Raw genomic sequence first — 26,875 nt, 5'->3', positions numbered from 1 at the left:
CCCATGCTCCAGGCCGCCAATCAAAGTAGCATAATGGCCTTCTGCGTGCCCTTGTGGCGCCCCCTCTGTGTATGTGTGTTTATGTGCGTGATGACCACTAGATGCAGTATGATCAATGCAGTACGCTGTGCCCTGAAACCAAAGGACGCCTGAGCCAATGGATCCAGTGTCACTGCTCTCCGCCAAAGAGGGCTCTCATGAGACCGACAAATGCGCTGAAGGAAATACCAAAACCAATCCACACACGCCATCGTTGTGAAAGCATGCCATCCTCACGTGTAAGCCAGGCCAGCCCGCCAAGGGGCCAGAAAAAGCCCATGAGCATTCCCTTGACGAGCCCATCGAGTTGTTCGTGCATAGAGCCAAGCGAGTCGTGCGCCACTGGCTCCTCGCCAGCTGCTGTAGTCGCCGTCACGCCACCGCCTCCCGGCACCGCGTTCCCGCCGTTGGCGTCCATCCACAAATCTTCCATGTTTCGCATCGAGTCGGGAGACGGCATCGTGTCGGGGGTATGTCTTTGTGCTTGTATATCGGTAAACTGTAGTCGGAGTTGCGACACCTCAGCCTGCGTGAAGCCTGCCGCGAGAAGACGATCGAACCCCCGAGACGGGTGGTGTGAGTTGGGTGTGCTCGGTCTCGCTGCGCCTGTCGCCGGGACATTCGGGGCAGCTGATTTCGAAGACGTCGCTGCCACAGGTATCTGAGCCGCTTCGACCTCACTGGCCAGTTCTTCGGCCGAAAGTTCGTCTCCGATGCTGCAGATCACGTAGACGCGTTGCTGCTCCTCGTCTGCCTGGCCAGCGACAGCCTTGCCTTTGCCTTTGGTCGCAACATCTTGATGAACGGCTGTGATGGTGCTCGAGCGAGGAGTCGGTGGTAGTAACGCAGCCAACGCTGCGCTATCCAGCAAGATCTTGCCTTGATAAATCAAGCGCAGCCGGTTGGCATTGTAGGGGGGTTCGAGCTGTGTGCGTATCAGGTTCTTCAAGGCGACTATGGTAGTCGATGCAGGCGAGGGAATGTCTAATGTGAGATCAGGTAACGAAGAGCTGAATCGAATCGTGAGTAGAAGCGCGGTTGGCCGCAGCTTGGAGAGCGGAGCAGCCATATCAAGGGTCGCGTCTCGCGACGCAGATTGACGCTGGGAAATGTTGATGTGATGCTGAGCCGGAGACAGTGACAAATATTACCGATGACAAGCGCTTGTGCAACACCCCGGGGGCGGTGATACATAGAGAAGCCCCGCGATCTCAGTTGCGATAGTACCCCACTGCCCCCATACACCCACCCCTCTGCCTGACACGTTCGGGTAGGCGCATCTCCACCCCTATCCAGCCCCGACAATCGGGGGGTTAATGGGATGGCGTAATTTGACGATGCCGAATGCCCATTGGGACATCAACGGCTCTGAATGGGGCAGCAGCAGTCACATCCAGGACCATTTGAAATCAAGTTGCTCATCCTTTGCATTCTGCACATCTGCCACATGAACCCTCTTACCTTCGCCCTTCGATCGAGCGCTGCCAATTGCTCAGCTACGTTGAGCCGTCGAAGTTTCCACTCAAGCAATATGACTCTTAGCAGCAAGTTGAAGCCCGCTGCGCGCGTTTCCGGAAGGCGACAGGATGTCTGGTGAGTGTGAGGAAGTCGCCCAAGAAGGTAGTACTGCTCACCCCGATTAGGTCCATTGTCAACGAGGCTGCCGCCGCCTCGCCCAACCAGCCTATTGTGAACATGGGACAGGGTTTCTTTGGCTACAACCCCCCGGACTTCATCCTTGATGCTGCTAAGCAGGCACTCGACCGCGTCGAGTGCAATCAGTACAGCCCAACAAAAGGCCGTCCTCGTCTGAAGAAAGCCATCGCTGACGCCTATTCCCCTTTCTGGGGCCGCCAAATCGACCCGGAAACCGAGGTCACGATTACGACTGGTGCCAATGAAGGTCAGTATGGTGCGGCCGTTTCTGACCGGCTCATCACTGACATCCATCTTTAGGCATGCTCAGCGCATTCATGGCCTTCATTGAACCGGGCGACGAAGTCATTATTTTCGAGCCCTTCTTTGACCAGTATATCAGCAACATCGAAATGCCTGGTGGCAAGATTACATACGTTCCCCTTCAGCCACCCAAGGACGGTGCCGAGAAGACGTCCTCTGCTGCTGAGTGGTCCATCGATTTTGAAGAGCTTGAGAGGGCCATCACCCCGAAAACTAAGATGATTGTTCTCAACACCCCTCGTTCGTGGCCCTGCTTGTGACAACAGTGCTACTTGCTGACAGCGTCCGCAGATAACCCTGTCGGTAAAGTCTTCTCCAAGGATGAATTGCAGAGAATCGGTGACCTTTGTGTCAAGCATGAGATCATCATCCTGTCCGACGAGGTTTACGACCGGCTCTACTATGTGCCCTTCACGCGCATCGCCACCCTGTCGCCTGAGATCGAACGACTTACCATTACTGTGGGATCGGCTGGCAAGAACTTCTACGCCACAGGATGGCGCGTAGGCTGGCTAATGGGGCCTGCTGAGCTGATCCAGCACGTCTCAGCCGCGCACACCCGTATTTGCTACTCCTCGGTGTCGCCTCTGCAAGAGGCCTGCGCTGTCGGTAAGTGTAATCCCCTGGTCCGAGCGAGCATCACATTAACACTGCGTCCAAAGGCTTTGAGGAGGCTGATAAGCATGGATTCTGGGACGAGTCCGTCGTTGAGATGAAGGGAAAGATTGACCGCTTCAATGAGATATGGAAAGAGCTCGATCTGCCCTACTCGGAGCCCGAGGGTGGCTACTTTGTCCTCGTAAACATGAAGAAGGTCAAACTGCCAGAGGACTACCCATACCCACCACATGTTGCCAGTCGTCCACGCGACTTCAAGCTTACCTGGTTCCTCATTCAAGAGGTCGGCGTTGCTGCCGTACCTCCAACCGAGTTTTACACGGACAAGAATGCCTGGATTGCTGAGGACTACATCCGATTTGCTGTCTGCAAGCCTGATGAGGTCCTTGAGAACGCCAAGGAGCGCCTGCGTGGATTGAAGAAGTACATCGATGCATGAGTACTGTCAAATGAACACGGATTTCAAATATCATTATTGTTCCGCTGGCCAATGAACAATGCTTATTTGTCAGAGACAATTACCGCTTGCAGTGGAGTATCACCTGGTCACAACCCCAAAGGTCCCGTTGTAGGTTGAATTGGCTACCTAGTCACCTGGGACGGATATCCTGAGTGCGATGAACGTCAATGTATTGCAAATTTCAGAACCGTCTCGGGGAAAGTTCCCAGACCAACCTGTCATTCACACTGCTGATTGCTCTTCATGTAAACGACAGCCAAGTTGAGCCCACACAATTGAAGCTCGCTGCAAGCTTGACTATTCTTCAGAGTCCGTTTCCAACGATGTTTGGTCCAACTGTCTTCCGTTTGACATCGATCGATTCGAGCAATGCAGAAAGAGTAAAAGCTAGAGCTCATCCCCACTCTGATGCTCAACCTTGGCCTCACCCTCATCCATGTCTGCAAGAGTAGCCTCTGAATCGGTAACGGCAGCGTTGGCAGAGACAGGAGCCTCGTTGGCAGCAGGTTTAACAGAAGCCTTTTTATTGGCAGGAGCGCGCTTCTTCTTGATCGGGGTCTCGATGGGGGCAGCATCGCCATCATCTTCGTCGCCCTCAGCCATAACCTTCTTTTTGGGAGTGGCACGCTTGCGCTTCTTCTCTGAATCGCCGCCCTCGTTGTTGGCAGCGGCAGCCGCACGAGCCTTGATAGGAGTTGCAGCGGCGGTTCCGACGAACAGTTTCTTCTTGAGGGCGCCCCAGGCATTGGCGGCGGAACGTGGGTTGGTCATACCGGTGGCAGCAGCGAGGCGGACGTGGTCGATCTGGTAGATGGGCAGGGTCAGCACTGAAATTCTAAAGCAAACTGCAAGTCGAGGGCGCGCCACAATCAAGATAGCGTGACATTTACTCACCTCCGGCTGGACTTTCATGCAGCTCCAGGCTTTCGAGAGAATCTCCTGCTCGCGGTCACTCAGCTGCATCTTAGTAGGGGCTGCATTGGAGGCGGCGGGCAAGCTGGTGCCACCCTGACCACTGTTGCTGTCGTTATCAGACATGACAAGAGGGTTTTTTGGTGTATGTATTGGCCAAGTTTAGGTCAAGAAGACAAAGCCGATTTGTGTAGGAAATGCTCTGTTGAGTGACCGAATGTACTTTATGTAAGAACTCAAGCGTGGCCTTGATGGTGGTTGAGTGTTGCGAGAGTTTTCAAGATGGGTGACAGAGATGCACCTAATGGCTAGGAGGGTAGGAACCTAGTGTAGGCAACAGTTTCAATGGGCATGCTCAGCGTATTCAGACTCAAAATTCCGCTCCTTCCTTGAAGACCTTTCCTCCATTCACCGCACGCAGGACTTGCTGGCTTCATCTGGAAATGGCCTTAAGTGGCTTCACCACCTAAGGCAAGGCACCCTGGGCAACCGCACGAGCAAAATAACCTTTGAGACGCCGTGAGAAGCAAGAGGACAAGAAGTTCGGGATTTCTTCGTATTTCACGTCTCAAGTCAGTTGGGCGTAGAATTCGGTTGGTGGTCTTAGTTTCAGGCATTTAAAAAAATAAGCACAAATCATTAGTCACACATTTCCAACACCACACTCAACCAGGATCCGCCTTAAGCGTTTACGAACCGCCTCAAGTCGATCAATCAATTCATCTCGTTTAGATATAATTTGCTGTTGGCTCTATATGCCTTATCACGAGCAACAGCATAGGATCAAACCCCCATTTGGTTCAAAGACATGATTGACCCATACTTGTACGTCTACTTGGTTGAGGTGCTCGATGAGATGGTGTTTTCCGGGAACTTCCTGAAAACGTCGGCAACATGGTCGATCGGTGCCGTCAGGAGACCCATGACGGAGTGCTCGCCAGCACTGGGATGGCTGTGCGAGGGCACAAAGGTCTTAGTCCTCCCGAAACTCTTTGCAATCGACTCGGATTCCCCTTGGGCCGGGCTTAGGACTTCCTCCAGAGCTGGCATCTCCTCCTTTTCCTCCTCGTTGATATGCTCGGCAAGGATAGATCAGAACTGCTTGAGCTTCGAAGTCTGTTCGGGCGTTGGCAGGCTTTAGAGTTTGCCATGTCTTGAGAAGTTCTTTGAACTTGTTTGTATTAGCTTGCGGCTCAAAGTCTACGTGGACGCTGGGCAGTACCTCATGATGTTCTTTTCAATCGCTCTGAGTCATGGATCTGCTCTCTTCACCGAGATGCTTCTCGAATGCAGGGTAGACAACCAACTCTTCGCTAACTGAGTGAAGGGCGAGCTCTCATGAAATGATTGCGGAAACGCTCCTGGTGGTCGTGGTTCGTAGAGTTTACGACCTCATTGTAGTACTGCTCCAGCTCGCGGAGGTTCTGCATAATGGAATCTGAAATGTTCGGCATGGCTGCGGTACTGTATCCGAAGGTGCTTAGTGACATTCGGTAGGTAAAAGATCACGATCGGCCATTAGTCCGGAGCTCTTTTAGCACAATCTCGATGGGTTTCTCAAACGGCGATGTGATCGTGGTTGGCGTTGCAGTGGTCCGCCATTCACCCGTCATGGGCTGCTGCATCACTTTGCTCAGCATGTCAATGGCGGATATTTTGCTCCTGCGTGTCAGCAATAGGTTACGATGAAATCCTCAGCACTCAGAGATGAGCAAATGAAACGAAATGAAGTATTTACAAAGGGCATGGCCTTGTTGATATCAAGTGGGAGGTGATGGAGTGAGGCAATCATGGTCATCATACAGGTACAACCGTAACTACCTTCCCCGAGTATGTACCCGGTATGCGTTAGCTCGGCCTCAATTAAATCGAGAACATGACAAAATTCGGGCAGACCTGACAACGCGTGATTGCAGGCATGACACGGCCCCCCTTTCTTGAACTGGTCCTCGCGTCTACGGTGCCGCCACAAAAGCCCCCATCAGGCAAAACCCCTGCCCTCGCCATTCCTCCCAGCGTTAATAAGCTTAAGCAGATCAAGCTTCGAAACGTCCCAACTCAATCGCGCCCCCAGGTCGAATCGCTCCCGTAGCTCCTCCACACCTTCAATGTCTGTGAAACTAGACTTCTCGGTCAAAGTTTTCATGTTCCCTTTGTCTACACAAACTGTTTGAAATCTTCCTCCCCAGCACTTTCCTCCCCCGCGATTACCAAGGACCGACTGACATGTACCCCAGATTCGATGCCGCCAGAACCGGCCAGCCCTTGCCACCCACGCGCATAGCGGGTCATCTGATTCGAGGAAATTGGCTACGGGGCCATGCCGGAACCACCATCTGTAGCCGCACTCAACGTGACACCTCCGATGCCGAATGGAGTGTAGCCCGCCGGCCTGGTTCTGACGTCTTTGATTGCAAAGGGAAGCTGTGGACAAACGGCCTCAGCTTCGGCCGAGTCACTTGTGACCAGTACTCGGTTTGCAGCTCCAATGTCACCCTTGGCCAAATTTTATTCGCGGATCTTTGACGTTTTGTGGCCGTCCCCCCTCGGTGCGCCAGGGTCTCGGAATATCCTCATCGGACGGGATTACCATGGATTCCATGTCGTGTCCCCGGTACGATGGTGCCATAGGGCTTTCTGGGGCCCTGCCAATCGTGTCTTGATGGCGCCTGACGAGGAAATCAGACGGGCATGGGACTGATCAGGGCAAGGGGTTGCTGACACGATGTGGCCCTCTCGCTCGCCAGACTACAAAAGATCTCGTCTCTTGCCTCTCGAGATCGTCAAAATCGACACACCCTCACCTTCATTCGATTCCTCCATCCTTTCTTTTACTAAGAGGTTGCTGGGCTTCCTCCTCACTTTCTCAGACCCCACCAAACATTTCACCTGGATACGAACACGTCCGGACATCAAAATGAAGTTCACTTCGGTTCTATCCCTGCTTGTCGCCGTCGCCTCCGCGGTGCCCACGCCCACAGTTGAAGAGACCGAGCACGTCCATATCGAGAAGCGCGCCACCATCTCTGAGGCTGCTACACTGGGGTACGCTTCCACCAACGGCGGTACCACTGGTGGTGCCGGCGGTACCGTCACCACCGTCTCCACTCTTCCTCAGTTCACTGCTGCCGTGAACGAGAAGGACGCAACCCCGAGGATTGTTGTTGTGAAGGGAATCATCTCTGGCAGCGCGAACATTCGCATTGGCAGCAACAAATCCGTCATCGGCCTTCCCGGCGCCGGTACGTGTCTCGCAATGGACATTCTTTTCCGCACTAATGCATTTAGGCTTTGACGGCATTGGGCTGTACGCTCGTCGCCAAAAGAACATCATTCTGCGTAACATTATCTCTCGCAACGTTCTCGGCAGTGTTGGCGATGGTTTCAGGATCGACGTACGTCAAAAAGCTTCATCCTGCGTTAAGCAATGCTGACATTTTGTCTTCCAGGAAACCACCAACGTCTGGGTCGATCACTGCGAATTCTACTCCAAGCTTATCGCTGACAAGGACTACTACGACGGTCTTGTTGACCTCACCCACGCCGCCGACTTTGTGACTATTTCCTAGTATGCTTGGCCCCGCTTACTCAAGACGTGCCCTTCTGACACCATTTCTTTAGCACTTACTTCCATGACCATTGGAAGACCTCCCTCGTCGGCCACAGCGAGAACAACGGCGCCAAGGACTCAGGCCATCTCCGCGTCACCTATGCTCACAACTACTGGGCCAACTGCGGCTCTCGCGGCCCCTCGCTGCGCTTCGGTACTGGCCACATTTACAACTCATACTACCTCAAGTAGGCTTATATTCTTCTGCTTTCGTTCAAACAACCACTAACCTCGAACAGCATGAACTCGGCCATCAACACCCGACAGAACGCTCAGGTCCTCATTCAGAGCAACGCCTTCAAGAACGTCACCGTTCCCATCACGACACAAGACTCTGACATTGTCGGCTACGCCAACGCTTTCGACAACGATCTTGGCGGTGCCCCCAACACGGCTCCCGTTGGCAAGCTGACCGCCAGCTCGCCTCCCTATGCCTACAGCCTCCTTGGATCCTCCAAGGTTGCTGCCACCGTGCCTGGCCAGGCTGGAGCTCGTCTTACGTTCTAAGTTTGCCGCGCGCAACGCGTCAAGCGAGTCCGACTGATCATCCATTAATTTCCCTTCTGTGTCATACTTTATCTTCCGTATATATCTGTTGCGCTGAATGATACACTATACCTAGAATTTTGAGGTCTTGAACCAAGAAAGCCACTCAATCTATCTCATTCTCAAACTCAGGCTATTGTCCCGTCGAATTAAACGCGAGCTGCTGTATCCAGTCTGGGGGCTGAGCGCCGTAGGCCTTGGGGCCCATGTACGCTAAGCTCAAACGTTCTTGTGGCTGCTCCGGTGCTCATGGCCCCAGGCTTGACCGAATGCAATGTGCGGGGAGATATGCCTGTAGCCAGCCACTGTCCCCCTAACGTGATAACGATCCCCACAACCCCGCGGCGGGAAACGCAGCGATGTATTTTCCGACAGTATCCCGCCATCAACATACAACTACCCCGCGCCCTCCAGCCCTGATGCCACGAGTGACGATCCATGACCACATGCGGGGCTAGGGCACGAGGTAAACCGCCTCCAACTGCTATTCCCCTACGCTAAGGCGCGTGGCAGACCCTTTCCCGACGCGCATGAGCATTTGCAGCTCCACGGCGATAATTCCGTACCCCCACCGATCTTGATTTCGCGATGTAGAATCCGGGCGGCGTGCACTTGGCCTGCAGATGTGTCTCCAGTCAAACCCGGGTATGAATCCCATAATGGACCGACAATAACGGCGAGCTGATATGGAGGCGACGAGACCTATAAAGCCCTGGACCCCGCCCCCGACGATGAAAGCTCCCCGTTGAAGGAGAAACCCATCGAGTCACGTTTTGTCGCAACATCTGTCCACGACTACCAACGATAACGTCTCCAATATCACCCGATAAGATTTGCCGAAATGGTTAAGCACTGGCTCGGGCGTTCTGCGCCGGCGGCGGCACCTTCTCTGGGTCTCACCGAGTGGCAATCGTCGCGCAATGAGTCGAAGGTCGCAGGTTTGTCTGCCACCGTATCTCTGGCGTTAGGTGATCGTACTGACGCGGCCGCAGGTATCGTTGTCGAAGGCAAATCCTTCGCGCTCCACACAGAACACTCATCTTACCGCTTCCACGTCGACGAGGAGACGGGTGACCTCTTTTCCGACCACTTTGGCGGCCCCGCCATCGAGACTGTTGAAACAGAAGCGCCCCTTGTCAATGGTTGGAACAGCATGCAGGACCGTGTCCAGCGCGAGTATCCGGACCTCGGTCGTGGCGATTTCCGTGTCCCCGCCATACAAGTCCACCAGGCCGACGGCTCCACCGTCAGTGATCTCCGATACCAATCTCACAAGGTTGTTCCTGGCAAGCCGGAACTGGAAGGTCTTCCATCGACTTTCGGAACCGACGAGGAGGTCTCGACCCTGATAATTACTCTCCACGACAGCATCAACTCAATCGCCGTCGACCTCTCGTACTCAGTCTTTATCAAGCACGATGCTGTTGTCCGAAGCACCAAGATTACAAACAACGGCCAGGGTGCCATTACGATTGACAAGGCTGCGAGTCTCAGCATCGACTTTCCTTACGAAGAGATGGAAATGATCCAGCTAAGAGGAGACTGGTTCCGCGAAGCCGTGAGAACGCGCCGCAAAATTGAGTACGGCCAACAGGGGTAGGTTACAATGAATGCGTGGTCGCCGATACGTTTTGCTGACCTCCCACCCTTCGTCTAGCTTTGGCAGCCGAACCGGTTACTCCTCGCACCTACACAACCCCTTCCTCGCCCTCGTGGCGCCTGACACAACTGAATCGCATGGTGATGCTTGGGGGTTCTCGCTCGTCTACTCCGGGTCCTTCTCCGCGGAGGTGGAGAAGGGCTCCCAGGGTATGACGCGCGCCATGCTCGGCTTCAACCCGAGTCAACTGTCATGGCCGCTGGCTCCCGGTGAGTCGCTGACAACGCCCGAAGTCGTCGCCGCCTACTCCAGCGCTGGTGTTGGTGGTGTTTCTCGCATTTTCCACCGACTATATCGTACGAACCTCATCAAGAGCAAGTTTGCCACTAAAACGCGACCTGTTAAGCTCAACAGTTGGGAAGGCCTCTACTTTGATTTTGATCAAGACACCATCTACAAGCTAGCCAGCGATGCTGCGGATCTCGGCGCCAAGCTCTTTGTGCTCGACGATGGCTGGTTTGGCAACGAACATCCTCGCATCAACGATGCCGCCGGCCTTGGTGACTGGCAAACCAATATGCAGCGATTCCCTGATACGCTGCCAACCCTCGTCAAGCGAATTACCGATCTCAAGGTTGCCGACTCGCCCGATAAACTGCAGTTTGGTATCTGGGTCGAGCCTGAGATGGTCAACCCCAGCTCAACTCTTTACCAGGAGCATCCCGAATGGGTCCTCCATGCTGGCGACTACCCGCGCACAACTCAGCGAAACCAGCTCGTCCTCAATGCCGCCCTTCCTGAAGTCCAGCAGTTCATCATCGACACCCTTTCTGAGCTTCTGTCCAGCGCTCCGATCACCTATGTCAAATGGGACAGCAACAGGGGCATCCACGAGGGCGCTACACCGTCGGCTCACCACACCAATATTTTGGGCATGTATCACGTGTACGACGTCCTCATGAAACGATTTCCCGACGTACTGTGGGAAGGCTGCGCTTCTGGAGGCGGTCGTTTCGACCCCGGCATGCTACAGTACTTCCCTCAGATCTGGACTTCTGACAACACCGACGCTCTCGATCGTATCTCCATCCAATTCGGCACGTCCCTCGTCTATCCTGCTTCGGCAATGGGTGCTCACGTGTCTGCCGTACCCAACGAGATCACAAATCGTATCACACCCATCAAATTCCGCGCTCACGTTGCCATGATGGGTGGCTCATTTGGCCTGGAGCTCAACCCCCCCAAGATCTCCACCGAAGATCGAGCTCAGATCCCTGGCCTCCTTGCCCTCAGCGAAAAGGTCAGCCCCATTGTTATCAACGGCGACATGTGGCGTCTGAACTTACCTGAAGAGTCCAACTGGCCGGCTGCACTCTTCATCTCGGAGAACGGTGCCGAGGCTGTACTGTTCTACTTCCAGGTGCGTGCTCAGTTCAACCACGCATCGCCGTGGATCCGACTGCAGGGACTTGAGCCCAGCGCACGGTACACCATCGATGGAGCCAAGACGTACACGGGCGCCACGCTCATGAGCAAGGGCCTGCAGTATGTCTTCAGTGGGGACTATGACAGCCGCGTCGTTTTCATTACCAGGGTTTGAGGTTGACCGACAGGTGCACCCTAGCTGAGGATTTGCTATAAATGCCAAAGGCAGTGCGCTGGGCATATAGACTGCTTTATTTGATTGTTCATACCCTTCCAGCTTTTGGCCGCATGCTTCGCCAAAACTTTATATTTATACATAAGCGAATTTACATTCCTCATTATTCTTAACTGAAGCCATAGTAATTTTGCGGCGCGGATAGTTAGTAACGTGGAATTTCCAGGATGTTACTCATAACAGGGCCAAGGTCCAGACCCCGAGGTCGCCACCAACCTGCGGGTCGTATCACAGGCGCAACTCAGTATGCCCCGGATCCGTACTCGAGGCTGATCAAATGTTGGTTTGGTTCCATAACGAGCGGCCAGTGACGTACTCGTCGATGTGGTGCCCGTTGACCGTCTGACGTGGTTCGGCCCTTCTGCCTTGAAGCCATTCCAGATCAGTGAGCTCTGTGCCTTGACACAGTCCATCCTCGTCAGTGTTCGTCTTCTATGAGCAATGAAGACCAGCCAATACGGAAATGCAGCCTGCGGGCCATCCTTGATGAAAATATGCACCCCGCGATTAGCTCACGCCACTACATCGCTTCTGATGACGGGTACACACTTCCCGCTGTAACATTGGGAGGATTGTTCCAATAATGATGAGCCGTTCCAGGTTCGATTCGTTACCAGGAGGCACATACTGGCAAGGGTGCATGGTGGGTAACCCCAGTTGGATTTCGTGGTGTTATCTTCGAATTCCGGAAGCCAATTGGGCCCTCCTACTCGCACATAAAGCGATCGCAGGCCAAAGTGCCATTGCTACCACATGATCTTGCACACAAAAATGAAATGATGATCACGGAGCGGTGGCTCTTCGGGTCAAATCTCGCCGCTCGATGCACCGCGTATGGTCTGTCGGCATCCAACTGGCTGCGGCGGCCCAGGTGATGCCATGCCAGTATTTCAAGAGCGACATTGATTCGTCGAAAGGCCGGCATTGAACTAAATGAAAGGTCAGCTGCCAATTTCTAGAGCGGGTGAAGCATTTCCGAATTGTGATTTTCGTCACGGTCAAGATCATGATGCAAACAAAAGGTAGGACGGCCAACACAGACTCGTGTACTTAAAGTCTTCCTCAACGCGCCGTAAAAAGTGAAGCATAAAATTGGACTCTACAGCTGGTGGTTATATTCCATGCAAAATGCAGATCTTCACCTTTCTACACTCAGCCTTGCTGATGGCCATTGTTGTAACAGCTTCGCCAGTGACCAGAACTGGATCTGGCGAAACCCTACTTGAGAAGCGGCAGGATCGCGGTTCTTACACGGTCTCCGGGCTTGGTGCTCGCAAACAAGCCATTTTGAATGCTGGAGGCAACACCTTGGACCTTGCTATTGCCATGCTCGAGACCGAGCGCATGTCAACTGATTACATCTACGGTATGTCGTCTATCCAGTCTCGTGCCATGTGGATCAAGTAGTAGGAAGAGCATTTAACGTGACCAAGGAGACAACAAAAGTAATGATGCAGCCAACTTTGGACTGTTCAAGCAGAATTGGGGCATGCTCCGTATCTGCGCCTCTCGTGCCAGCTTCGTAGGGCAAAGCCAGAGCCAATGGAACAATGGCGCAAGGCTCAAGTACGCCAAGAATTTTGCCCAGACAAATGGAAATCTATTGAACGAAGACTAACACCTTTATTTTCAGCTCTGATGTATACGCAGACGTTGCTGCCCGTTGGGACTGCCATAATTATTATGGCTATAACTTGTGGATGGCTGGTCATCGCAATGGTGCATCGGGTCTCAACAACCCGAATACTGCTGATATCAACAGCTACAAATCTGCAATTGAATGGATGCGGAGTCAGATCGACTCTAACTCGCGGTACAGAACTGATGATACCCGTTTTTGGGTTAACGTGCCGCCTATCTGACACAACCTCCGAAAAACAAGCTTGAGATGGTACGGATGTGCTGAATGAAGAGGAATCAAGCTCACGAGACAGCGATATCCGATCTGGTTACCTGCAGCGTTGATCGTAAGTCTTTGAGTCCCAAAGACATGCCTTCATCACAATATCAAGGCCTCAAGCATGGGCGAGCTGGTTCCCAACATCACTGAGAAGATATGAACAGAGCTTGAACAATGTTCGACCCCAGCTCACAAGTTTAGTCGGTCATAAGACTTCCACAAGCTCAGAAATCGGATGAAAGCAATCTTTTGAGATCCAATAGCACTAGACACAGCTCGACTGTCTTCGCAAGCCTGTCTCGAAATTTGTACCCTTCGAAAGCTATCCAAGAAAAGAAAGTTGACAACATCTCCCCTATAACTGCTTTGACTGCGCTTTCAAAAACCATCCCTTCAACCCCTGCTTCATCAACTTCACCTCAAGCCTGGAACCCATTTCCCTGAATCCCTCTGCGGCAGATGTTTTGAGCCCAAGCACAATCAGCCGGCCAATTCGCGCCGAGGCCTCCCCTGCATCATCAGCAGCCTCCAATAGACTCGAGACAATTTCCATCCGAAGATACGAAGACATAGGCGGATATTTTAATGCTGACACTTCGTCCAGACGGCCCAGCTTGAACGCAACATTCAATGGTTCCAAGTTGTTCGCAATCTTGATGACTGTGTCTTTGAGGAGCCAGAAATCATCGTGATAAGGTAGTTGGCGCGACAACAGGATATCGATTAGATCTGAGACCCTTGATGCGAAGTTGTCAACCTCCGACGCAATGGAGGGCTCTTTAGGCGAAGAACACGGCATTCTCAGTAGCCGAATCCGCAAACGGAACGTGTTCGGAAGTACACCACTGAATTGCTGATGCCGCCGCATGTCCTCAATCATTGTGATCAAGCTTTGGACAACAGGCATACAATTTTCTCTCCAATTGAGCCAATCATCTCGACTGGTCCGGACCTCAACCCTTCCTAGCCTCTCAGCAAGGGGGTAAATTGGATCGCCTTGACGAATCAATAGACTGGCCACACTAAGAAGAAATTGTTGTAAGTCCGGGACGGTGACTTCTCCACCGGTGGAAAAGTCCTTCTGCCCCAGAACGGTGATTGCCCTCGTGAGTACAAAGGAAAGAACCTCACTCTTGTTATCGTACTGTCTAAGCCAATGCTTCCCGGGGTTTGAGTTGAAAAGCTTGCTTTCTGATTTGACCATCTCTGTGACATTTTCGACGGTGGAGGAGGGTGCTATATTCACAAGCACGACCTCTCGAAGTGTATCGAAAAGGGCAAGTGGCATGCTCGTGGTGCACGCAGAGAAGACGAAAGCAATATTTTTGAAGCTGATGGGTCCGACAGGAAGGCGCTCGCCGGGGGTCAGGGTGACATTCATTCTCTTGACAAATTCTTCCACCCAGCGGCCGTTATTACTAGCGGACTGACTCAGAACGCTCATGACGATTCTTAAAAGATCCGTTCTGATCTTGCTCTCTGACGGCATTGCGAATGTTCTGTCGACAAGCAAGTCCAGAATGGGCGTCTCACCGCTTACATCAGGGAGTGTCTGCGACTGCCAATCGCCTTCGGTGGTCGGCCGGCGCTCACTGAGTTGTGCGGCGATGGGTACAACATGGAATTCAAGCGCCTCGATAATTTGACTCTGCAAAGACGAGGGGCACCTTGGATTCATGACGGTAGTAAGAAGGCTGCTGACGATAGTCATACGGGCGTCAATATGGCGAGCCTCTGCGAGAAGAGTGACAAGGATCCTGCAAGACAACGCAGGATCAAGAAACAGGTTCCCCTCGAGTACCTGCGCCATCATCTTGATAGTTGTCACTTTGATAGCGGGGGGCTGATCTTCCACCCAGGGCCGGGCATTCTGACTCTTCATAAGTTCATGCATGGCGTCCGCCATACCTTCGACAAACTCACGAGCGGCTGTAGCTGGCAACGATTGAAGGAACCCTATGTTGAGAACGCGGCGATGCCACGAACTGTCGTCTCCGTTCTTGATGATGTCGCGTATAAAAGGGCTGGCAAGAGATGGTTGATCGCTGTGCGCGACCTGGAGGACAACGCTGACAATACTACTCATCTGCGGCTTCAGAGCTTGAGGGCCTAAGTGAGCGATGATTCCCTTAATGAAATGGTCCACCAGATCTGCCTTGACCGCTGCCGTGGCATACGGAAGTCTCCGCAAGATTTCCACCGCCGGCGCCTCAATCTGTTTTGTTGGACCAAGTAATGCCTGGGCGGCAGGTGATCGTAATAAGGCTTCCACTTTGAGAAGTGTAACCATGGTGGGCTTCCAGACGATAGCTGTCAAGGTGCCTGGATCAGATGACTTCGAAATCGCATCAAAGTCATTCGAGATGGCGAGGCGTGCGTCTGCGACAACCCTGGGAAGGTGAAGAAGTTGAGTCCATCTGCTGCGCTGAAATCCAGGCTCCGAGATGGCCATGATGGCCGTTTGAGTAAGCATGATCAGGAGTTGATCGGCAAGGTCAATGTCCCTCTTTACCATATCAAGAGTGGCAACCGGTGCGGTGTCATCACTTTCGTGTTTCGGAATGGCGCACATCAAGTTTTCGAATTCTTCTGTGCTCAAAAGACCTTTGTTGTAAAGCTCAAATGTGGCAAGGGAGTCCTTGTTGAAGCGGCGGCGGGCCCAGCTGGTCGTCTCCAACAATAATTCGAGGTTACCCGTAGCAACACAGAGGTTGAAAGTCGATTTTGCCCAAAAGGCCCGACCTTCTGGCCCGCGTGACTCTGTCGCCTTCTTCCTGCGTTCTTTAACAACTTCTTTAACCCTAGACATCCAATGTGGGTCTCTGTCAGGTAGAGCTCGTGAAAGTAATGTCTTGAGAATTTCAACATCGCCCTCGGTCTGACCCAGCTCCCGAGTTTGTTGGAGGATCGAATGCCGCGAAGGGCACATGAGAAAGTTCCTCCCAGGGTACAGCTTCTCGAGATTTTCCACAAGATCAAAGGCCTTGGCCTTGTCGATGGACAACAGAAGGTCAATAGGCCACGTGCCGGGGGTGGATGACACTGCCTTCAGCTTTGCAAGTCCTGTAGGGGATTGATCCTCAAGGTCAAGACGGAACTCCCGCATGTGCTGGAAAAACAAACGTAGAAGCTGGTAGCGGGTGATCGGGTTGAGCCGCTTGGGAGCATCCAGTGAAATGTAAATGGTGTTCAGCATGTTTCGCTCGTTGGGCTCGCGCAACGACAGGACTTGTGCCAGGTACTTCTCCAGCACCTTTCGGTCTCTGCCGGTGTCGACCCATCGCTGGATGATGTAGCGTATGAGACCACCCGTTTCGAGCGTCAATTTTGTTTTAAACTCGGCCGGGTGGTTCTGAATGATGCGAATGACAAGACCGAGCCACTCGTCACGCGACTCGTCGTCATACCTCCTATGAAGTTGGCGCTTGAGTACGGGCATGATCAGTCCAGTGAAAGTGTCGCATGGAATGCGGGCGTTGTCATCCACGGTTCCGAGCTTCTCCAAAATAACTCTGGAAAATGCCATGTCCCCACCCACGAGTTTCTTGGTGTCAGCGATTGTCAAGTCTGCGCCAGGCGAGAAGATGTCATTGAGGATCCGCCTTTCGTATGGTTCTCGATGGGCAAGGAGCAGGCTTTTCTGCTGATGGAATGTCCAAGCAACCTTCGACTCCCATTGCTGAACGACCGCGTGGTCGCACGCAGGAAGGATGTACTGATAAAACGGCTGTAAAGGTCTCTTATCGGGGTTGGCAGTCCCATACAATATGGCCACAAGCTCACCCATTGCTGTGCGTCTCGCGTCTCTTGCCTTCTGGGCCGTCGCTGTGCGGCCGAGCCTGTGGCACATGTTACGAACGTCGCGCACGCTGAACTCGACCATGAGACTTGCCAACCCTGTTGCGCCACCGATGGCGTCCCATGTTGGCTGAAAGCGGTCGCCGCGCCGTAAGTATTTGCCGAACGTTGGGATGGCTTTGCTGCGTTGTCCAGCTCGGTCGCTTTGGCGAAGACTTTCAGCAATCTCGATGCTGGTGACGCGACCGTTCAACGGCTTGTCATTGACCAAAAGTTGCGCCATTTTGATAATGATAGAATATGAGGAATGCCAATGCTTCTCTCATGATCTTCTGATTTTATATCAGCGGCTTTTTGAGTCACACGGCGTAGCGGCGCTTCGCGTCAGCAGCAACGGGCCATTTGGCCTCAATTGGTAGTGTCCACGCGCGATTGGCCGCCCCTGAAGACATGCATAAAGCTAACCTCAGCCAGCCTGCACAAGATCCGATTAGGTCACCATCCCAATTGAGATCCAGCAATCCCGGGTCCTGTAAAACATGAAGGCAATGTCTCGAAGAGTTAGCAATCTACGTTAAATGTACTACGGCGCGACGCCACAAGACCTTCGTTACCCATGATTGGGCCTAAAATATGCTACAATCAAGACTCTGAACTCGATGGCAGGTGGAACGCTTTATGAACTGCTTCAATGACGAAGAGACGACCTTGATTCGTTCCCGTCCGCCTTACTCACGGCACTGTCGCTGTTCATGGGCTGCAACGCAATGTCGGCTGGTCCAGACTGGATGTCCCAACAATGTCACCTCTGCCGCTGATCAAGATTCGGTTGGCTCGATGTAGATTCTGGGACCAAAGTCCCAGTGTTGGGTCCAGAAGCCCAAACAAAACACTGAGATAAAAACATGACAGCTACAGCATCCTGAGACCGTGGTCATTGCACTCGTCAGTAGGATTATATTTCTTCTCACTGGTGACTGAGTGATTCACAAACTGACACGACGAGTCTTTTATACCCATTAAGCATAGCCCACTATTACTAGAAGCCAGCTCGATCACATTGGAGATCCACATATTGACAGGAAATTATGCGCAAGGTATACCCAAAGGTAATCTGGTAAGCTCGATCTCATGTCTTCACGGGCAAACGATGGCCTCAGTGCCAATCGAATCAGTACAATACCCCGACAAGCTACGCGTTGCGGCCTCGCAATTGTCAGGGTCATTTACATCGCTTCGAGACGTTAGTATATTCCGTTGACATTTCGAAAGCTTGTAATGGGGCTCTTTTCAGTTTACCGTTGAACATCAATAAAGCACCAATTCAAGGTGTCTAAAACGGGACCGCTCCCCTCAGTTGTTATAAAAACAAGTTTGTTGATGTCCTGTGATGTTCAGCTTTGACCCAGATCCTTTCCGTTGTCGGCACAACTTACCGTAGTTCGATAGCAACAGGTACTGGCCTGCCTCGTCAAAACCTCGACTGGACTGGCCAATGCAAGGAATGGAAAAAATAATGAAATGATTGTAGAGGAGTGCATGCTGAATTTGGGTCAAGCTGATAGAATGAGTGAGAAAGGGATTGTATACTCACGAGTTGACTTGCATCGTACCTGTGGAATCTTACAAGCCATATTTATATTCCACTAGTAGCCCAGCCATGCTCAGCGTCGTGTGAAGCAAGGCACCTCATCTAATGCCTTCAGGGATCATTATCCGGCGTTTCACATCGCAATTGGATGTTGCTATGCAGATCTGACTTTTACATAGTGACTATAGCAATCTAAACATTCTTGGCCACTGTAGATCGCAGTGCAACACGCCACGGGCAGAGATCTTCTACCAGTTCGGACGCGGAAGATGACATGCACATGCAGCATTGCAAACTCGGTTGTCCGTATGTTGCGGGGTAGTCTAGACATCGTATAGTGCCCCACAGGGACGGACTGTTTGATCCTTCCGAGCACCGATAATGTACCACCAAGATCGCAGTAGCACGTGTGGTTCCTAATCGGGAAGTGTGCTCCTCAGCGGGGCATGGCCTTGTCAGAATGTGGTTCTGCTCAACTCTGAACTAAATCACAAAGACTGTGGAATATCAGGTATTCATGTGAACTCTGCAAACAGAAGCTCCAGAAGCTTGATAGGTTGAACAATTTGCCTGGCAAGCCTAAAATATCAGCCAAACAAGGTGTCAGGAGGCACCTGTGGAGTCACAGGACAGGGGGATGGTCAAGGCCTGGATACTACGAGAATGTACATGTGAGAGCTGCAGAGGGACATAGTTCAATGTTTTGCTATCCCATGCCTGAAGTCGATTACTCACATCACCTACAGAAGGCGTCCTCACTCTGCTCATCCCTAAGCTCTGATAATAAGAAATTGCACCAAAATTCGAATTTCTCCAGCTGCACCGCGGCCGACGCTGGCCTCTTAGCAAACGAGTGGCCTTTACCCTCTTCGTATTTCCAATCACTGCAATAACGAAAACGCTGATCAGATTACACTGCCTAAGAACACTATTCTTAGGAAGTTCAGTATTGCGTCGATCTCAGAGGGTACTCGGCATGGACTTGATATGTGGTTTTTCAAGTGAAGCGTCTGCAGAGCTGAGTAGAGCCAATGCATTACTGGACCGAATTGTGACGCGCTACCGTTGATGATGAACTCTTTGCCTTGAGGGAAGAGGCAATGGTTATTGATGAGGCAGATCGCAAAGCAGTAATGTGGAACTATAATAGCCGCGACTTCAAGTAAATCCGTTGCATTTCAAGTTTCTAGGACAGATTGATCGATGGTCGCGTACTCAGAGAGCTCACGGTCCGAGATGACATCATAAAGAAAAGCTTATCTAGAACTCATCAAAAAGCATCTGGCCCTCGTGCGAGTGTTCACCTGCTTGCCGATTGGCAAAAGCTCACCAGCCAACTTTGCAGGAGGCTCAAGTGTTGCCCAACGGATCCAGTGGCGTAGTGAGAAATTGAAGAAGACTTGCGCCTGTATTTTACCTTGAACTGGTTATCACACGGCGCTCAAGGAAATTAAAACAACGCTTGATTTCTCTATGCTTAACATCTCAACGTTTTGTCAAGTCGAGACTTGTCACCAAAGCCGCCATCTCGCTGCAGCGCAGGTCTGCCATGTCTCCTGTAACGAACCCTGGGATCGCCTTCAGAGATGTGAAGTGGATGGCGCCGTGTCTCAATACCGCTCTGAAGTTCTTCTTCCGAACCAGGTTCAGACGTACAAACGACTGCAATGCCGGCATTGTAAACTCGGATCATCGCCTCCGGAGACCTACCGAAGTTGATGAAATGCTCCAAAACCTGAGCGTGATTGCGCTGAAAATGACTGAGCACGACAACGTTGACGTCGGAAATGGTTCCGGCTCGTGTGGAACTTCGGACATGCACATTTTGGTTCTTTGAAGGAGAAGTCAAGCCGAGCAATAACACCAGTACAGTATAATATACCAAGCTAGTTATTCACTTCATCAAGATGTTTCGTTAAGAAAACTATCTTCGTACGGGAACCTTAAAAATTATCGAGGGCTTTGCCAATGATCAGGTCTAAATCACCGTTGCTCTAGGAGCTTGCGATGTGCCAAGTGGCAAGGTATCTAGTTTATGTTGCCTAAGTAAGGGAGGCGCCTGCCATTAGTATCAGTCTTGCATCCCTTGGGAACACCATCAAACCATTCACGCCAGGTTCCCGGATCGTCTAGGCCGTCAATTTATCATCAAGAATGCCCATATTGCCCAGAGCTGGCACAGAGACTTGCAGGTCATGTTGCCAAACTTGAGAAATCCGGTATGTTATCGTGATGTACGGTTTACACAATCAATTCGGAAAAAGAAAATCTATCTAGAATGACACAGGGCAGTGCTCACACGTCGTGATTGCTCTCACCGTTTCATAATCCTCTCTTCTCAGCACAAAACTGCCCCAGAAATCCGGCCAGGAGCGTGTCAGTCATATACATTATCTGCAACCGGCCTACCCCCAGGCCCGCCATGCTTACACTAAAGTATTGGATGGCTTCGGCTTTTATCATGAAAGACCAGCTTAGTTTTGCGAAAGATCGACAACGCCTACCGCACCTACGATGCTTGACGTATGCGTTAACTTTGGCACGTTCAAATTATATCAGTCTTTCCTACTGCATCAGAATATTGGAGAACTGCTCAGTAATCGTCTTATGCTTACGCTGCCAATCACCTGATATGCGGACTCTCAACTTCCATCAGCTCAACTTGTCTTCTGATATGACAGTTAATGTCTACGGGATTACGGGTGACGCATTGGACTGTTCACTGCCATTATTTTACTTTCATGTGGTGCGAGAGTCGTACTTTGCGACGCCAGCGACGACAGGATCAGATCCTTTCGAATTACACATCATGGGATCGAGAAGGCTATTCTGCTTATCCAGAAGGCAGGAATACAGACCTCACGGTCGTGAAGGTTGTCGATCTGCAGATAGGAATCAATTTGGGAAATCCGACGGATGCGTCAACCTCGCCGGGACGACTGGACGCAGTCAGGGCCAAAGGAAGCTTGGGAGGTAAGCGATTAGCAGCACGACTTCGTCATGAGCACTAACATCAGGGGCACCTTTAACGTGCTGAGCGAGACCCTCAAGCACGGTATCATAGCAGAGGCCGGCAGTCTCGTTCATATGCTCAGCATATACGGGCAACGCGCTTTCCATAGTGGCGGCATCTACAGCGACAGCAAACATGCAGGCATCGGGCTCGTCAAGAGCCCGGCAACCGAGGCAGCAGGCTGGGGCATTTGAGTCAATATTGTGGCACTGCAAGGATGATCGTCTCCACCATCCCTTTCTGGAGAAAATGTGTGTTCCAACCAATTGTAGCGGGCCAATCGTTACACCAATGCTACGTTCAAATCAAGTGCACGGCTGTGGAGGCACAGCCCCTGATGTACCGGCCAGTTCATCGGCTTGGAAATCGGCAGAGGCAGTCAATGTCAATGTCGTCCCCTCTTTCGAGTTCAGAGGCGAGCTACGTCACTGGAGCTACCTGAGCTGTGGATGGGGACGCAAACATCGAAAACAAAATCACAAGCATTCCTACCGCTTTAAGGAGGGGCCTAAGCGATACGACCTTAATTGCAGGTAGAATTCTTAAGTTTCTTCTAGGTACACTACCACACTGTCTATGTAGTGTAATTAACGGGGATTAAGTTGGCGCATAGGCCGCAGGGGACCACGCGACATAAACCGCCAAGCTTCCCAACTGGGGACTAGATCAAGGGTAATGAGACCATTCTAGGATCTCACTTGTCCCAGTCAGGAAGCCGGTCGCTCCTCCAAGCCTTGGGCTTGGAAACGGCTGGCTAGAAAGATGATTCGCAGTGGGCGGCTTGTACATGTACACAATGTCACAGCCCCTCGCAGGTCTCCTGACTAATGCCCTATTTTTCGATTCGAGAACCTGAAAATCCACCAGAACGAGAAAACAGATGAGGTATAACACCAGGCAGTTGCCGAACATGGCAACTACGGCACCCGTTCGCAGACGATCCGTACGACCCAAGTTTCAGGGGTGCCGTCGATTTCGGCATGCACGACGCCATTATCAAGCATTAGTACTTCATTAGCAATCAAGATATTTTCAAGGCCCGCTTTTAAAAGCGAACTGAAGGTTTTCCAGTCTGCGAGAGGCAGTGCACGCCTAGACAATGATTGATCGTTTTTGAACTAGCTGATTAAGTATGATCTATCAAGCAGCATGTCGAATTTTGCGGGCTGTAGGAAATGATTCGGCCACGTGTTTAATTCATAGTCAAGAAATTGATCGTCCGATGCATGAAATCCTTGACAGCCCATTGTAACGGAGCAGTGCCGACGAGGCTCATCAATCTTAAAGATCATGAACCTTGCTGTTGCGAGTCCACCTACGGAACGTCTTGCCATGAAAGTAGAAGACGACCCCCAGCCCACACCAGAAAACGGTCAACGCCATGTTCGTCATGAACACAGGAATAAATCTGTGCCATGTAAGCTAAACGTCTCGCAGTTGAAAAGGCCAGACTTACCCTGACTTAATCGTCCACGGGGTGATGAACTTGCCCATGCCATAACCCCAGACGTTCTTGTTCACGGTGATAGCCACCATCAGGGGACCAGTCACAGGCTTGTAACAGTCGATGGCATAGGTGCTGGCAATGCTTGGAAGTGCCGCAACCTGGATCCCGGCGCTTGTATAACCAAGGACGACAATGACTGGCCAAGCCCAGTGATTCTGATATCCCACAGCGGTGATGATGTTGCCAAATACCATGATTATTACAAAAGGAATCATGGCTGGAAGACGCATTTCTGGCTCACGGATGCCATTGTTTCGAGCCGTCGCGCGTGCAGATACCCAGTCACTAAATGGACCGGCTATCACAAGCCCAATCAACGCACCGACGAGTACAGCCAGGTTGAGAAAGCCTATCGGAGTCAGACATGAGCATCAAAGTCAATATCCAGGGACCTACCGATAGACTGCGAGCTCATATTATAAGGAGGCGCAGCAAATACTTGCGACTGTGTCAGGTTGAGGATGAGGAAGCTGCTGCAGCTCCAGCTCGCAACAAAGGATGAGAACAGCACGATGGGAAATCCAAAGAGCTTCCATGGGGTCCAAAGATCAAACCAGATAGTTTTGAGTGGCGAAGAGTTGGGCTGGAAAAGTTTCCACTGTTGCTTTGAAGGTGCTCCCTTACCAAGGAAAGGGTCCATAACCGTGGGCTCAGCTGGCGTCACTGTCTGCTCCGCGACCTCAATCGTAACAGCGTCTTGCGCTGGCTGAGCTCGAGTCCACATTGTTTCAGGAAAGCCGAAGAAGGCATACACAATGGATGCCGCAGTCATGGCAACATTGAGCCACCAAAAGTTTTGCCAGCCAACGTGATCGGCCATTGGGCCTGCGATAACAGGTGCAATCTGCAATTGTCAATGAGGTAGTGTTCTTGCACTAGATTTGGTCTAGCATACCATCAATGAGCCCATGTACACGACCCAATAAAGTGTGTTCCATCTCCCACGGTCGTGCAAGAAGTATATGTCGGCAATGACTTGCGGCTGTAAAGTCTCTGATGGACCGGCACCGATGCCGTTGAGTCTATAAAGTCAGCATGAGTCACAGAGCCCCAGAGACAGACTTACACGCATGCACCCATGAAAGAGCCGTATGTCGTGGCCCTTGCGCGAAGGACATGTGATGCTAGACAAACTAGCTGGGAAGTAATAAAGACCGGACGACGCCCGAAAGAGGACATGATGGGAGCCCTAAAGCTATTAGCAATGCACCACAACGACGTTTTGCTCGCTAACCATAGGAAGTTGCTGAATCCAAGAATCAGGATGGTCACTCCTGTGAATTGAATGACGTCTTCGAGGTTACTCTCGTAATCTCGGATGAGGTATGGAAACATGGAGGCCAGAGACAACGGGGCGAAACCCTGGGTGAAGGTCATCAGGGAGACGGCACCCGACACCGACCACTTCCACGAGGCCTTCCAGTTCAGAGGATCATGAGGATCCTGTGAAGGCTGTGGCACAAGGACTACCGATGAATGTTCGCTCTTGATGAGTTCGTGTTTCAACACGTCGGCCATCACCTCGGTACCAGGGACCACCTCAATGTGGAGCTCATCCTGAATCTCCTCGCGTGTCTGGAGGATGTCAGCATTTGATCACTTCCAGGAAAGTTTAACATACCTTCTTCTCTGAGTCGGTCGTCATGATGATTGTCTTGTGTGTTCGATTGTGACATGATTTTGAATCTTGTGGTGCGGTTTGGGGCTTTTATCTTACGACGAAAGCTGTCGTTCGAAACGACAGAGTCCATCGGCAGACTTGGCCGGCAGACACAATCCGCAAGAGGCACGCGGCCTGGGACCTGGATGTTACCAAACCCCTGGGTCGAACAGCCTCCAAATATCGGCATCTCGGCGCGGCAGCTGTTTTGGCAACGATATTAAGGCCTAAGCCAGGAAGCGACCCATTAGCCGAAACTCTATCCCCACAAGCACGAGGGCGAGGGTGCGGGGGAAATGGGGAAACGGCAAGCGGCATTGCGCATTGATGAACGCCAATCATCGTCCCCGCAATCCAACCCATTTTAGTATTCGAGTTCCTTATTAAGACGCCGATGCAGCTATCTCAGGAAAGCAAAATGCTAGTCCTATCGGTCACTTAATATCTTTTTCACCTAACTTATACTTATTAAAGCACCTTACTAACTAATAAGCAACCTATTTATAAGAGAGATATAAGTATAGTAGCGAAATTTCTAAAGAATATCGTCTACCTTAGGGCTTATATAGCTAATAATACTCTTATTTCGGTTAGGGTTAGGTTAGGTATATTCTCATATCTAAGCTAATCTGCCCTAACTAGCAGGTTACAGGCAATCGAGCAGATTATCCTACTAAAGCGTACCCCTATTAAATATAGATACGGTTTTCGCTAAGCGGGTCCGTATCGATATATTACTATACGATTAATCGTTCTCGATTATCGTATACGAGCCTTAATCGGGAGGTTACGTAATTATTACTAAAAGATATTCTTAGTAATAATTAAGTTAATTATCGTATATAAGCCTTAATCGAGTACTTATATAACTATTATTAAAAGCTATTATAAAGTATAATTATATCGATTATTATATACGAGCCTTTCGAATAAAGTTACGTAATTATTATAAAAGCTATTCTTAGCTATAATTATATCGATTATTATATATAAGCTTTTTTTCTAATATAATTATAATCTTTATTAAAACGAAGTATTATTATAATTATATCGATTATATTATTTTATATTAATAGAGAAGTCGCTTAATCGTTTTTCTAAGTTATTCTTTATAATAATCTAGTTAATTAGAAAGCCTAAGCCTATTCTATATCTCTAAGTATAATAAAAATTAAATCTTTACTATTATATAGTCTATTATTATAAGCTAATAGCTAGCCTCTAACTTTAATTTTATAATAGCTTTATTATTATTATAATCGATTTTTAGTAGATATAGCTTATTTTAATAGGATTACTTTTATTTATTAAAACTAAAAGTCTTAGAACTTCTTAGATTATAATATATAAGGTTTTACTTAATAAACCTATTTTTATAATTAAATATAAATAATACTTATAGTTTAGCTTAATAAGTTACTAAGTTTTCCTTAAATAGTAATAAGATTAATATCTAACCTTTAGAGTATTATATTTAATCTATAATTTCGCTATTAATTTATAAATAAACTTTTCCTTATTTCCTTTCCTTTTTATATTTATTATTATATTAAATTTACTCTTTATTTATTATTAACTATTCTATATTTTTATTAAAAATATATTATAGAGTTAATAGATTATAAATTTATTATTACTTTTTCTATTTTTCCTTATCGAATTTATTATTTTTCTAAATAATATAGTAATCTCTATATATCTATAATCCTTAACTAGTAGGTTATAAGTAATCGAGTAGATTATCTTACTAAAATATACCCCTATTAAATATAGATACGGTTTTCGCTAAGCGAGTCTATATTAATATATCGCTATATAATTAATCGTTCTCGATTATCGTATATAAGCTTTAATCGAGAGGTTACGTAATTATTATTAAAAGATATCGTTAATAGTAATTAAGTTAATTATTATATATAAGCTTTAATCGAGTACTTATATAACTATTATAGGGAGTAAGGGCTTTATAACCCTTCTAATAGCTAAAATAAAAGCTAAACTA

General features: G+C 50.1%; 9 protein-coding genes across 9 annotated transcripts; 4 read left to right on the top strand and 5 right to left on the bottom strand.

Moving 5' to 3' along the window:
* Positions 1–169: 169 nt before the first annotated feature.
* D7B24_009506 (uncharacterized protein) lies at positions 170–1,108 on the bottom strand (the record flags this gene model as incomplete). Its single annotated transcript, XM_028643578.1, has 1 exon — positions 170–1,108. The coding sequence occupies one exon, from the start codon at positions 1,106–1,108 to the stop codon at positions 170–172; it is 939 nt and encodes a 312-aa protein (XP_028492841.1).
* A 378-nt stretch (positions 1,109–1,486) lies between these two features.
* D7B24_009505 (uncharacterized protein) lies at positions 1,487–3,055 on the top strand (the record flags this gene model as incomplete). Its single annotated transcript, XM_028643577.1, has 5 exons — positions 1,487–1,632; positions 1,683–1,942; positions 1,996–2,238; positions 2,290–2,607; positions 2,661–3,055. The coding sequence occupies 5 exons, from the start codon at positions 1,487–1,489 to the stop codon at positions 3,053–3,055; spliced, it is 1,362 nt and encodes a 453-aa protein (XP_028492840.1).
* Positions 3,056–3,463: 408 nt separating this feature from the next.
* D7B24_009504 (uncharacterized protein) lies at positions 3,464–4,114 on the bottom strand (the record flags this gene model as incomplete). The annotated part of the gene is made up of 2 exons (XM_028643576.1): positions 3,464–3,880; positions 3,971–4,114. 2 exons carry the CDS (start codon positions 4,112–4,114, stop codon positions 3,464–3,466), a joined length of 561 nt encoding a protein of 186 aa, XP_028492839.1.
* A 705-nt stretch (positions 4,115–4,819) lies between these two features.
* On the bottom strand, positions 4,820–5,442 carry D7B24_009503 (uncharacterized protein; the record flags this gene model as incomplete). Its single annotated transcript, XM_028643575.1, has 2 exons — positions 4,820–5,065; positions 5,377–5,442. 2 exons carry the CDS (start codon positions 5,440–5,442, stop codon positions 4,820–4,822), a joined length of 312 nt encoding a protein of 103 aa, XP_028492838.1.
* A 1,463-nt stretch (positions 5,443–6,905) lies between these two features.
* On the top strand, positions 6,906–8,105 carry D7B24_009502 (uncharacterized protein; the record flags this gene model as incomplete). The annotated part of the gene is made up of 5 exons (XM_028643574.1): positions 6,906–7,230; positions 7,277–7,383; positions 7,438–7,556; positions 7,610–7,786; positions 7,838–8,105. The coding sequence occupies 5 exons, from the start codon at positions 6,906–6,908 to the stop codon at positions 8,103–8,105; spliced, it is 996 nt and encodes a 331-aa protein (XP_028492837.1).
* Positions 8,106–8,985: 880 nt separating this feature from the next.
* Positions 8,986–11,344, top strand: D7B24_009501 (uncharacterized protein; the record flags this gene model as incomplete). The annotated part of the gene is made up of 3 exons (XM_028643573.1): positions 8,986–9,082; positions 9,137–9,740; positions 9,802–11,344. The coding sequence occupies 3 exons, from the start codon at positions 8,986–8,988 to the stop codon at positions 11,342–11,344; spliced, it is 2,244 nt and encodes a 747-aa protein (XP_028492836.1).
* A 1,188-nt stretch (positions 11,345–12,532) lies between these two features.
* D7B24_009500 (uncharacterized protein) lies at positions 12,533–13,022 on the top strand (the record flags this gene model as incomplete). Its single annotated transcript, XM_028643572.1, has 2 exons — positions 12,533–12,770; positions 12,838–13,022. The coding sequence occupies 2 exons, from the start codon at positions 12,533–12,535 to the stop codon at positions 13,020–13,022; spliced, it is 423 nt and encodes a 140-aa protein (XP_028492835.1).
* A 1,697-nt stretch (positions 13,023–14,719) lies between these two features.
* Positions 14,720–17,385, bottom strand: D7B24_009499 (uncharacterized protein; the record flags this gene model as incomplete). Its single annotated transcript, XM_028643571.1, has 2 exons — positions 14,720–14,722; positions 14,845–17,385. 2 exons carry the CDS (start codon positions 17,383–17,385, stop codon positions 14,720–14,722), a joined length of 2,544 nt encoding a protein of 847 aa, XP_028492834.1.
* Positions 17,386–22,987: 5,602 nt separating this feature from the next.
* On the bottom strand, positions 22,988–24,858 carry D7B24_009498 (uncharacterized protein; the record flags this gene model as incomplete). Its single annotated transcript, XM_028643570.1, has 8 exons — positions 22,988–23,114; positions 23,163–23,349; positions 23,536–23,562; positions 23,610–24,057; positions 24,109–24,235; positions 24,280–24,402; positions 24,448–24,788; positions 24,835–24,858. 8 exons carry the CDS (start codon positions 24,856–24,858, stop codon positions 22,988–22,990), a joined length of 1,404 nt encoding a protein of 467 aa, XP_028492833.1.
* Positions 24,859–26,875: the final 2,017 nt, after the last annotated feature.

The sequence above is a fragment of the Verticillium nonalfalfae genome (genome assembly GCF_003724135.2).
Source record: "Verticillium nonalfalfae strain VnAa140/NRRL 66861 chromosome Unknown scaffold_96, whole genome shotgun sequence".
Lineage (NCBI taxonomy): Eukaryota > Fungi > Ascomycota > Sordariomycetes > Glomerellales > Plectosphaerellaceae > Verticillium > Verticillium nonalfalfae.
Note: the sequence above shows the minus strand (reverse complement) of the source record. Positions and strands in the feature narration are given on the sequence as shown.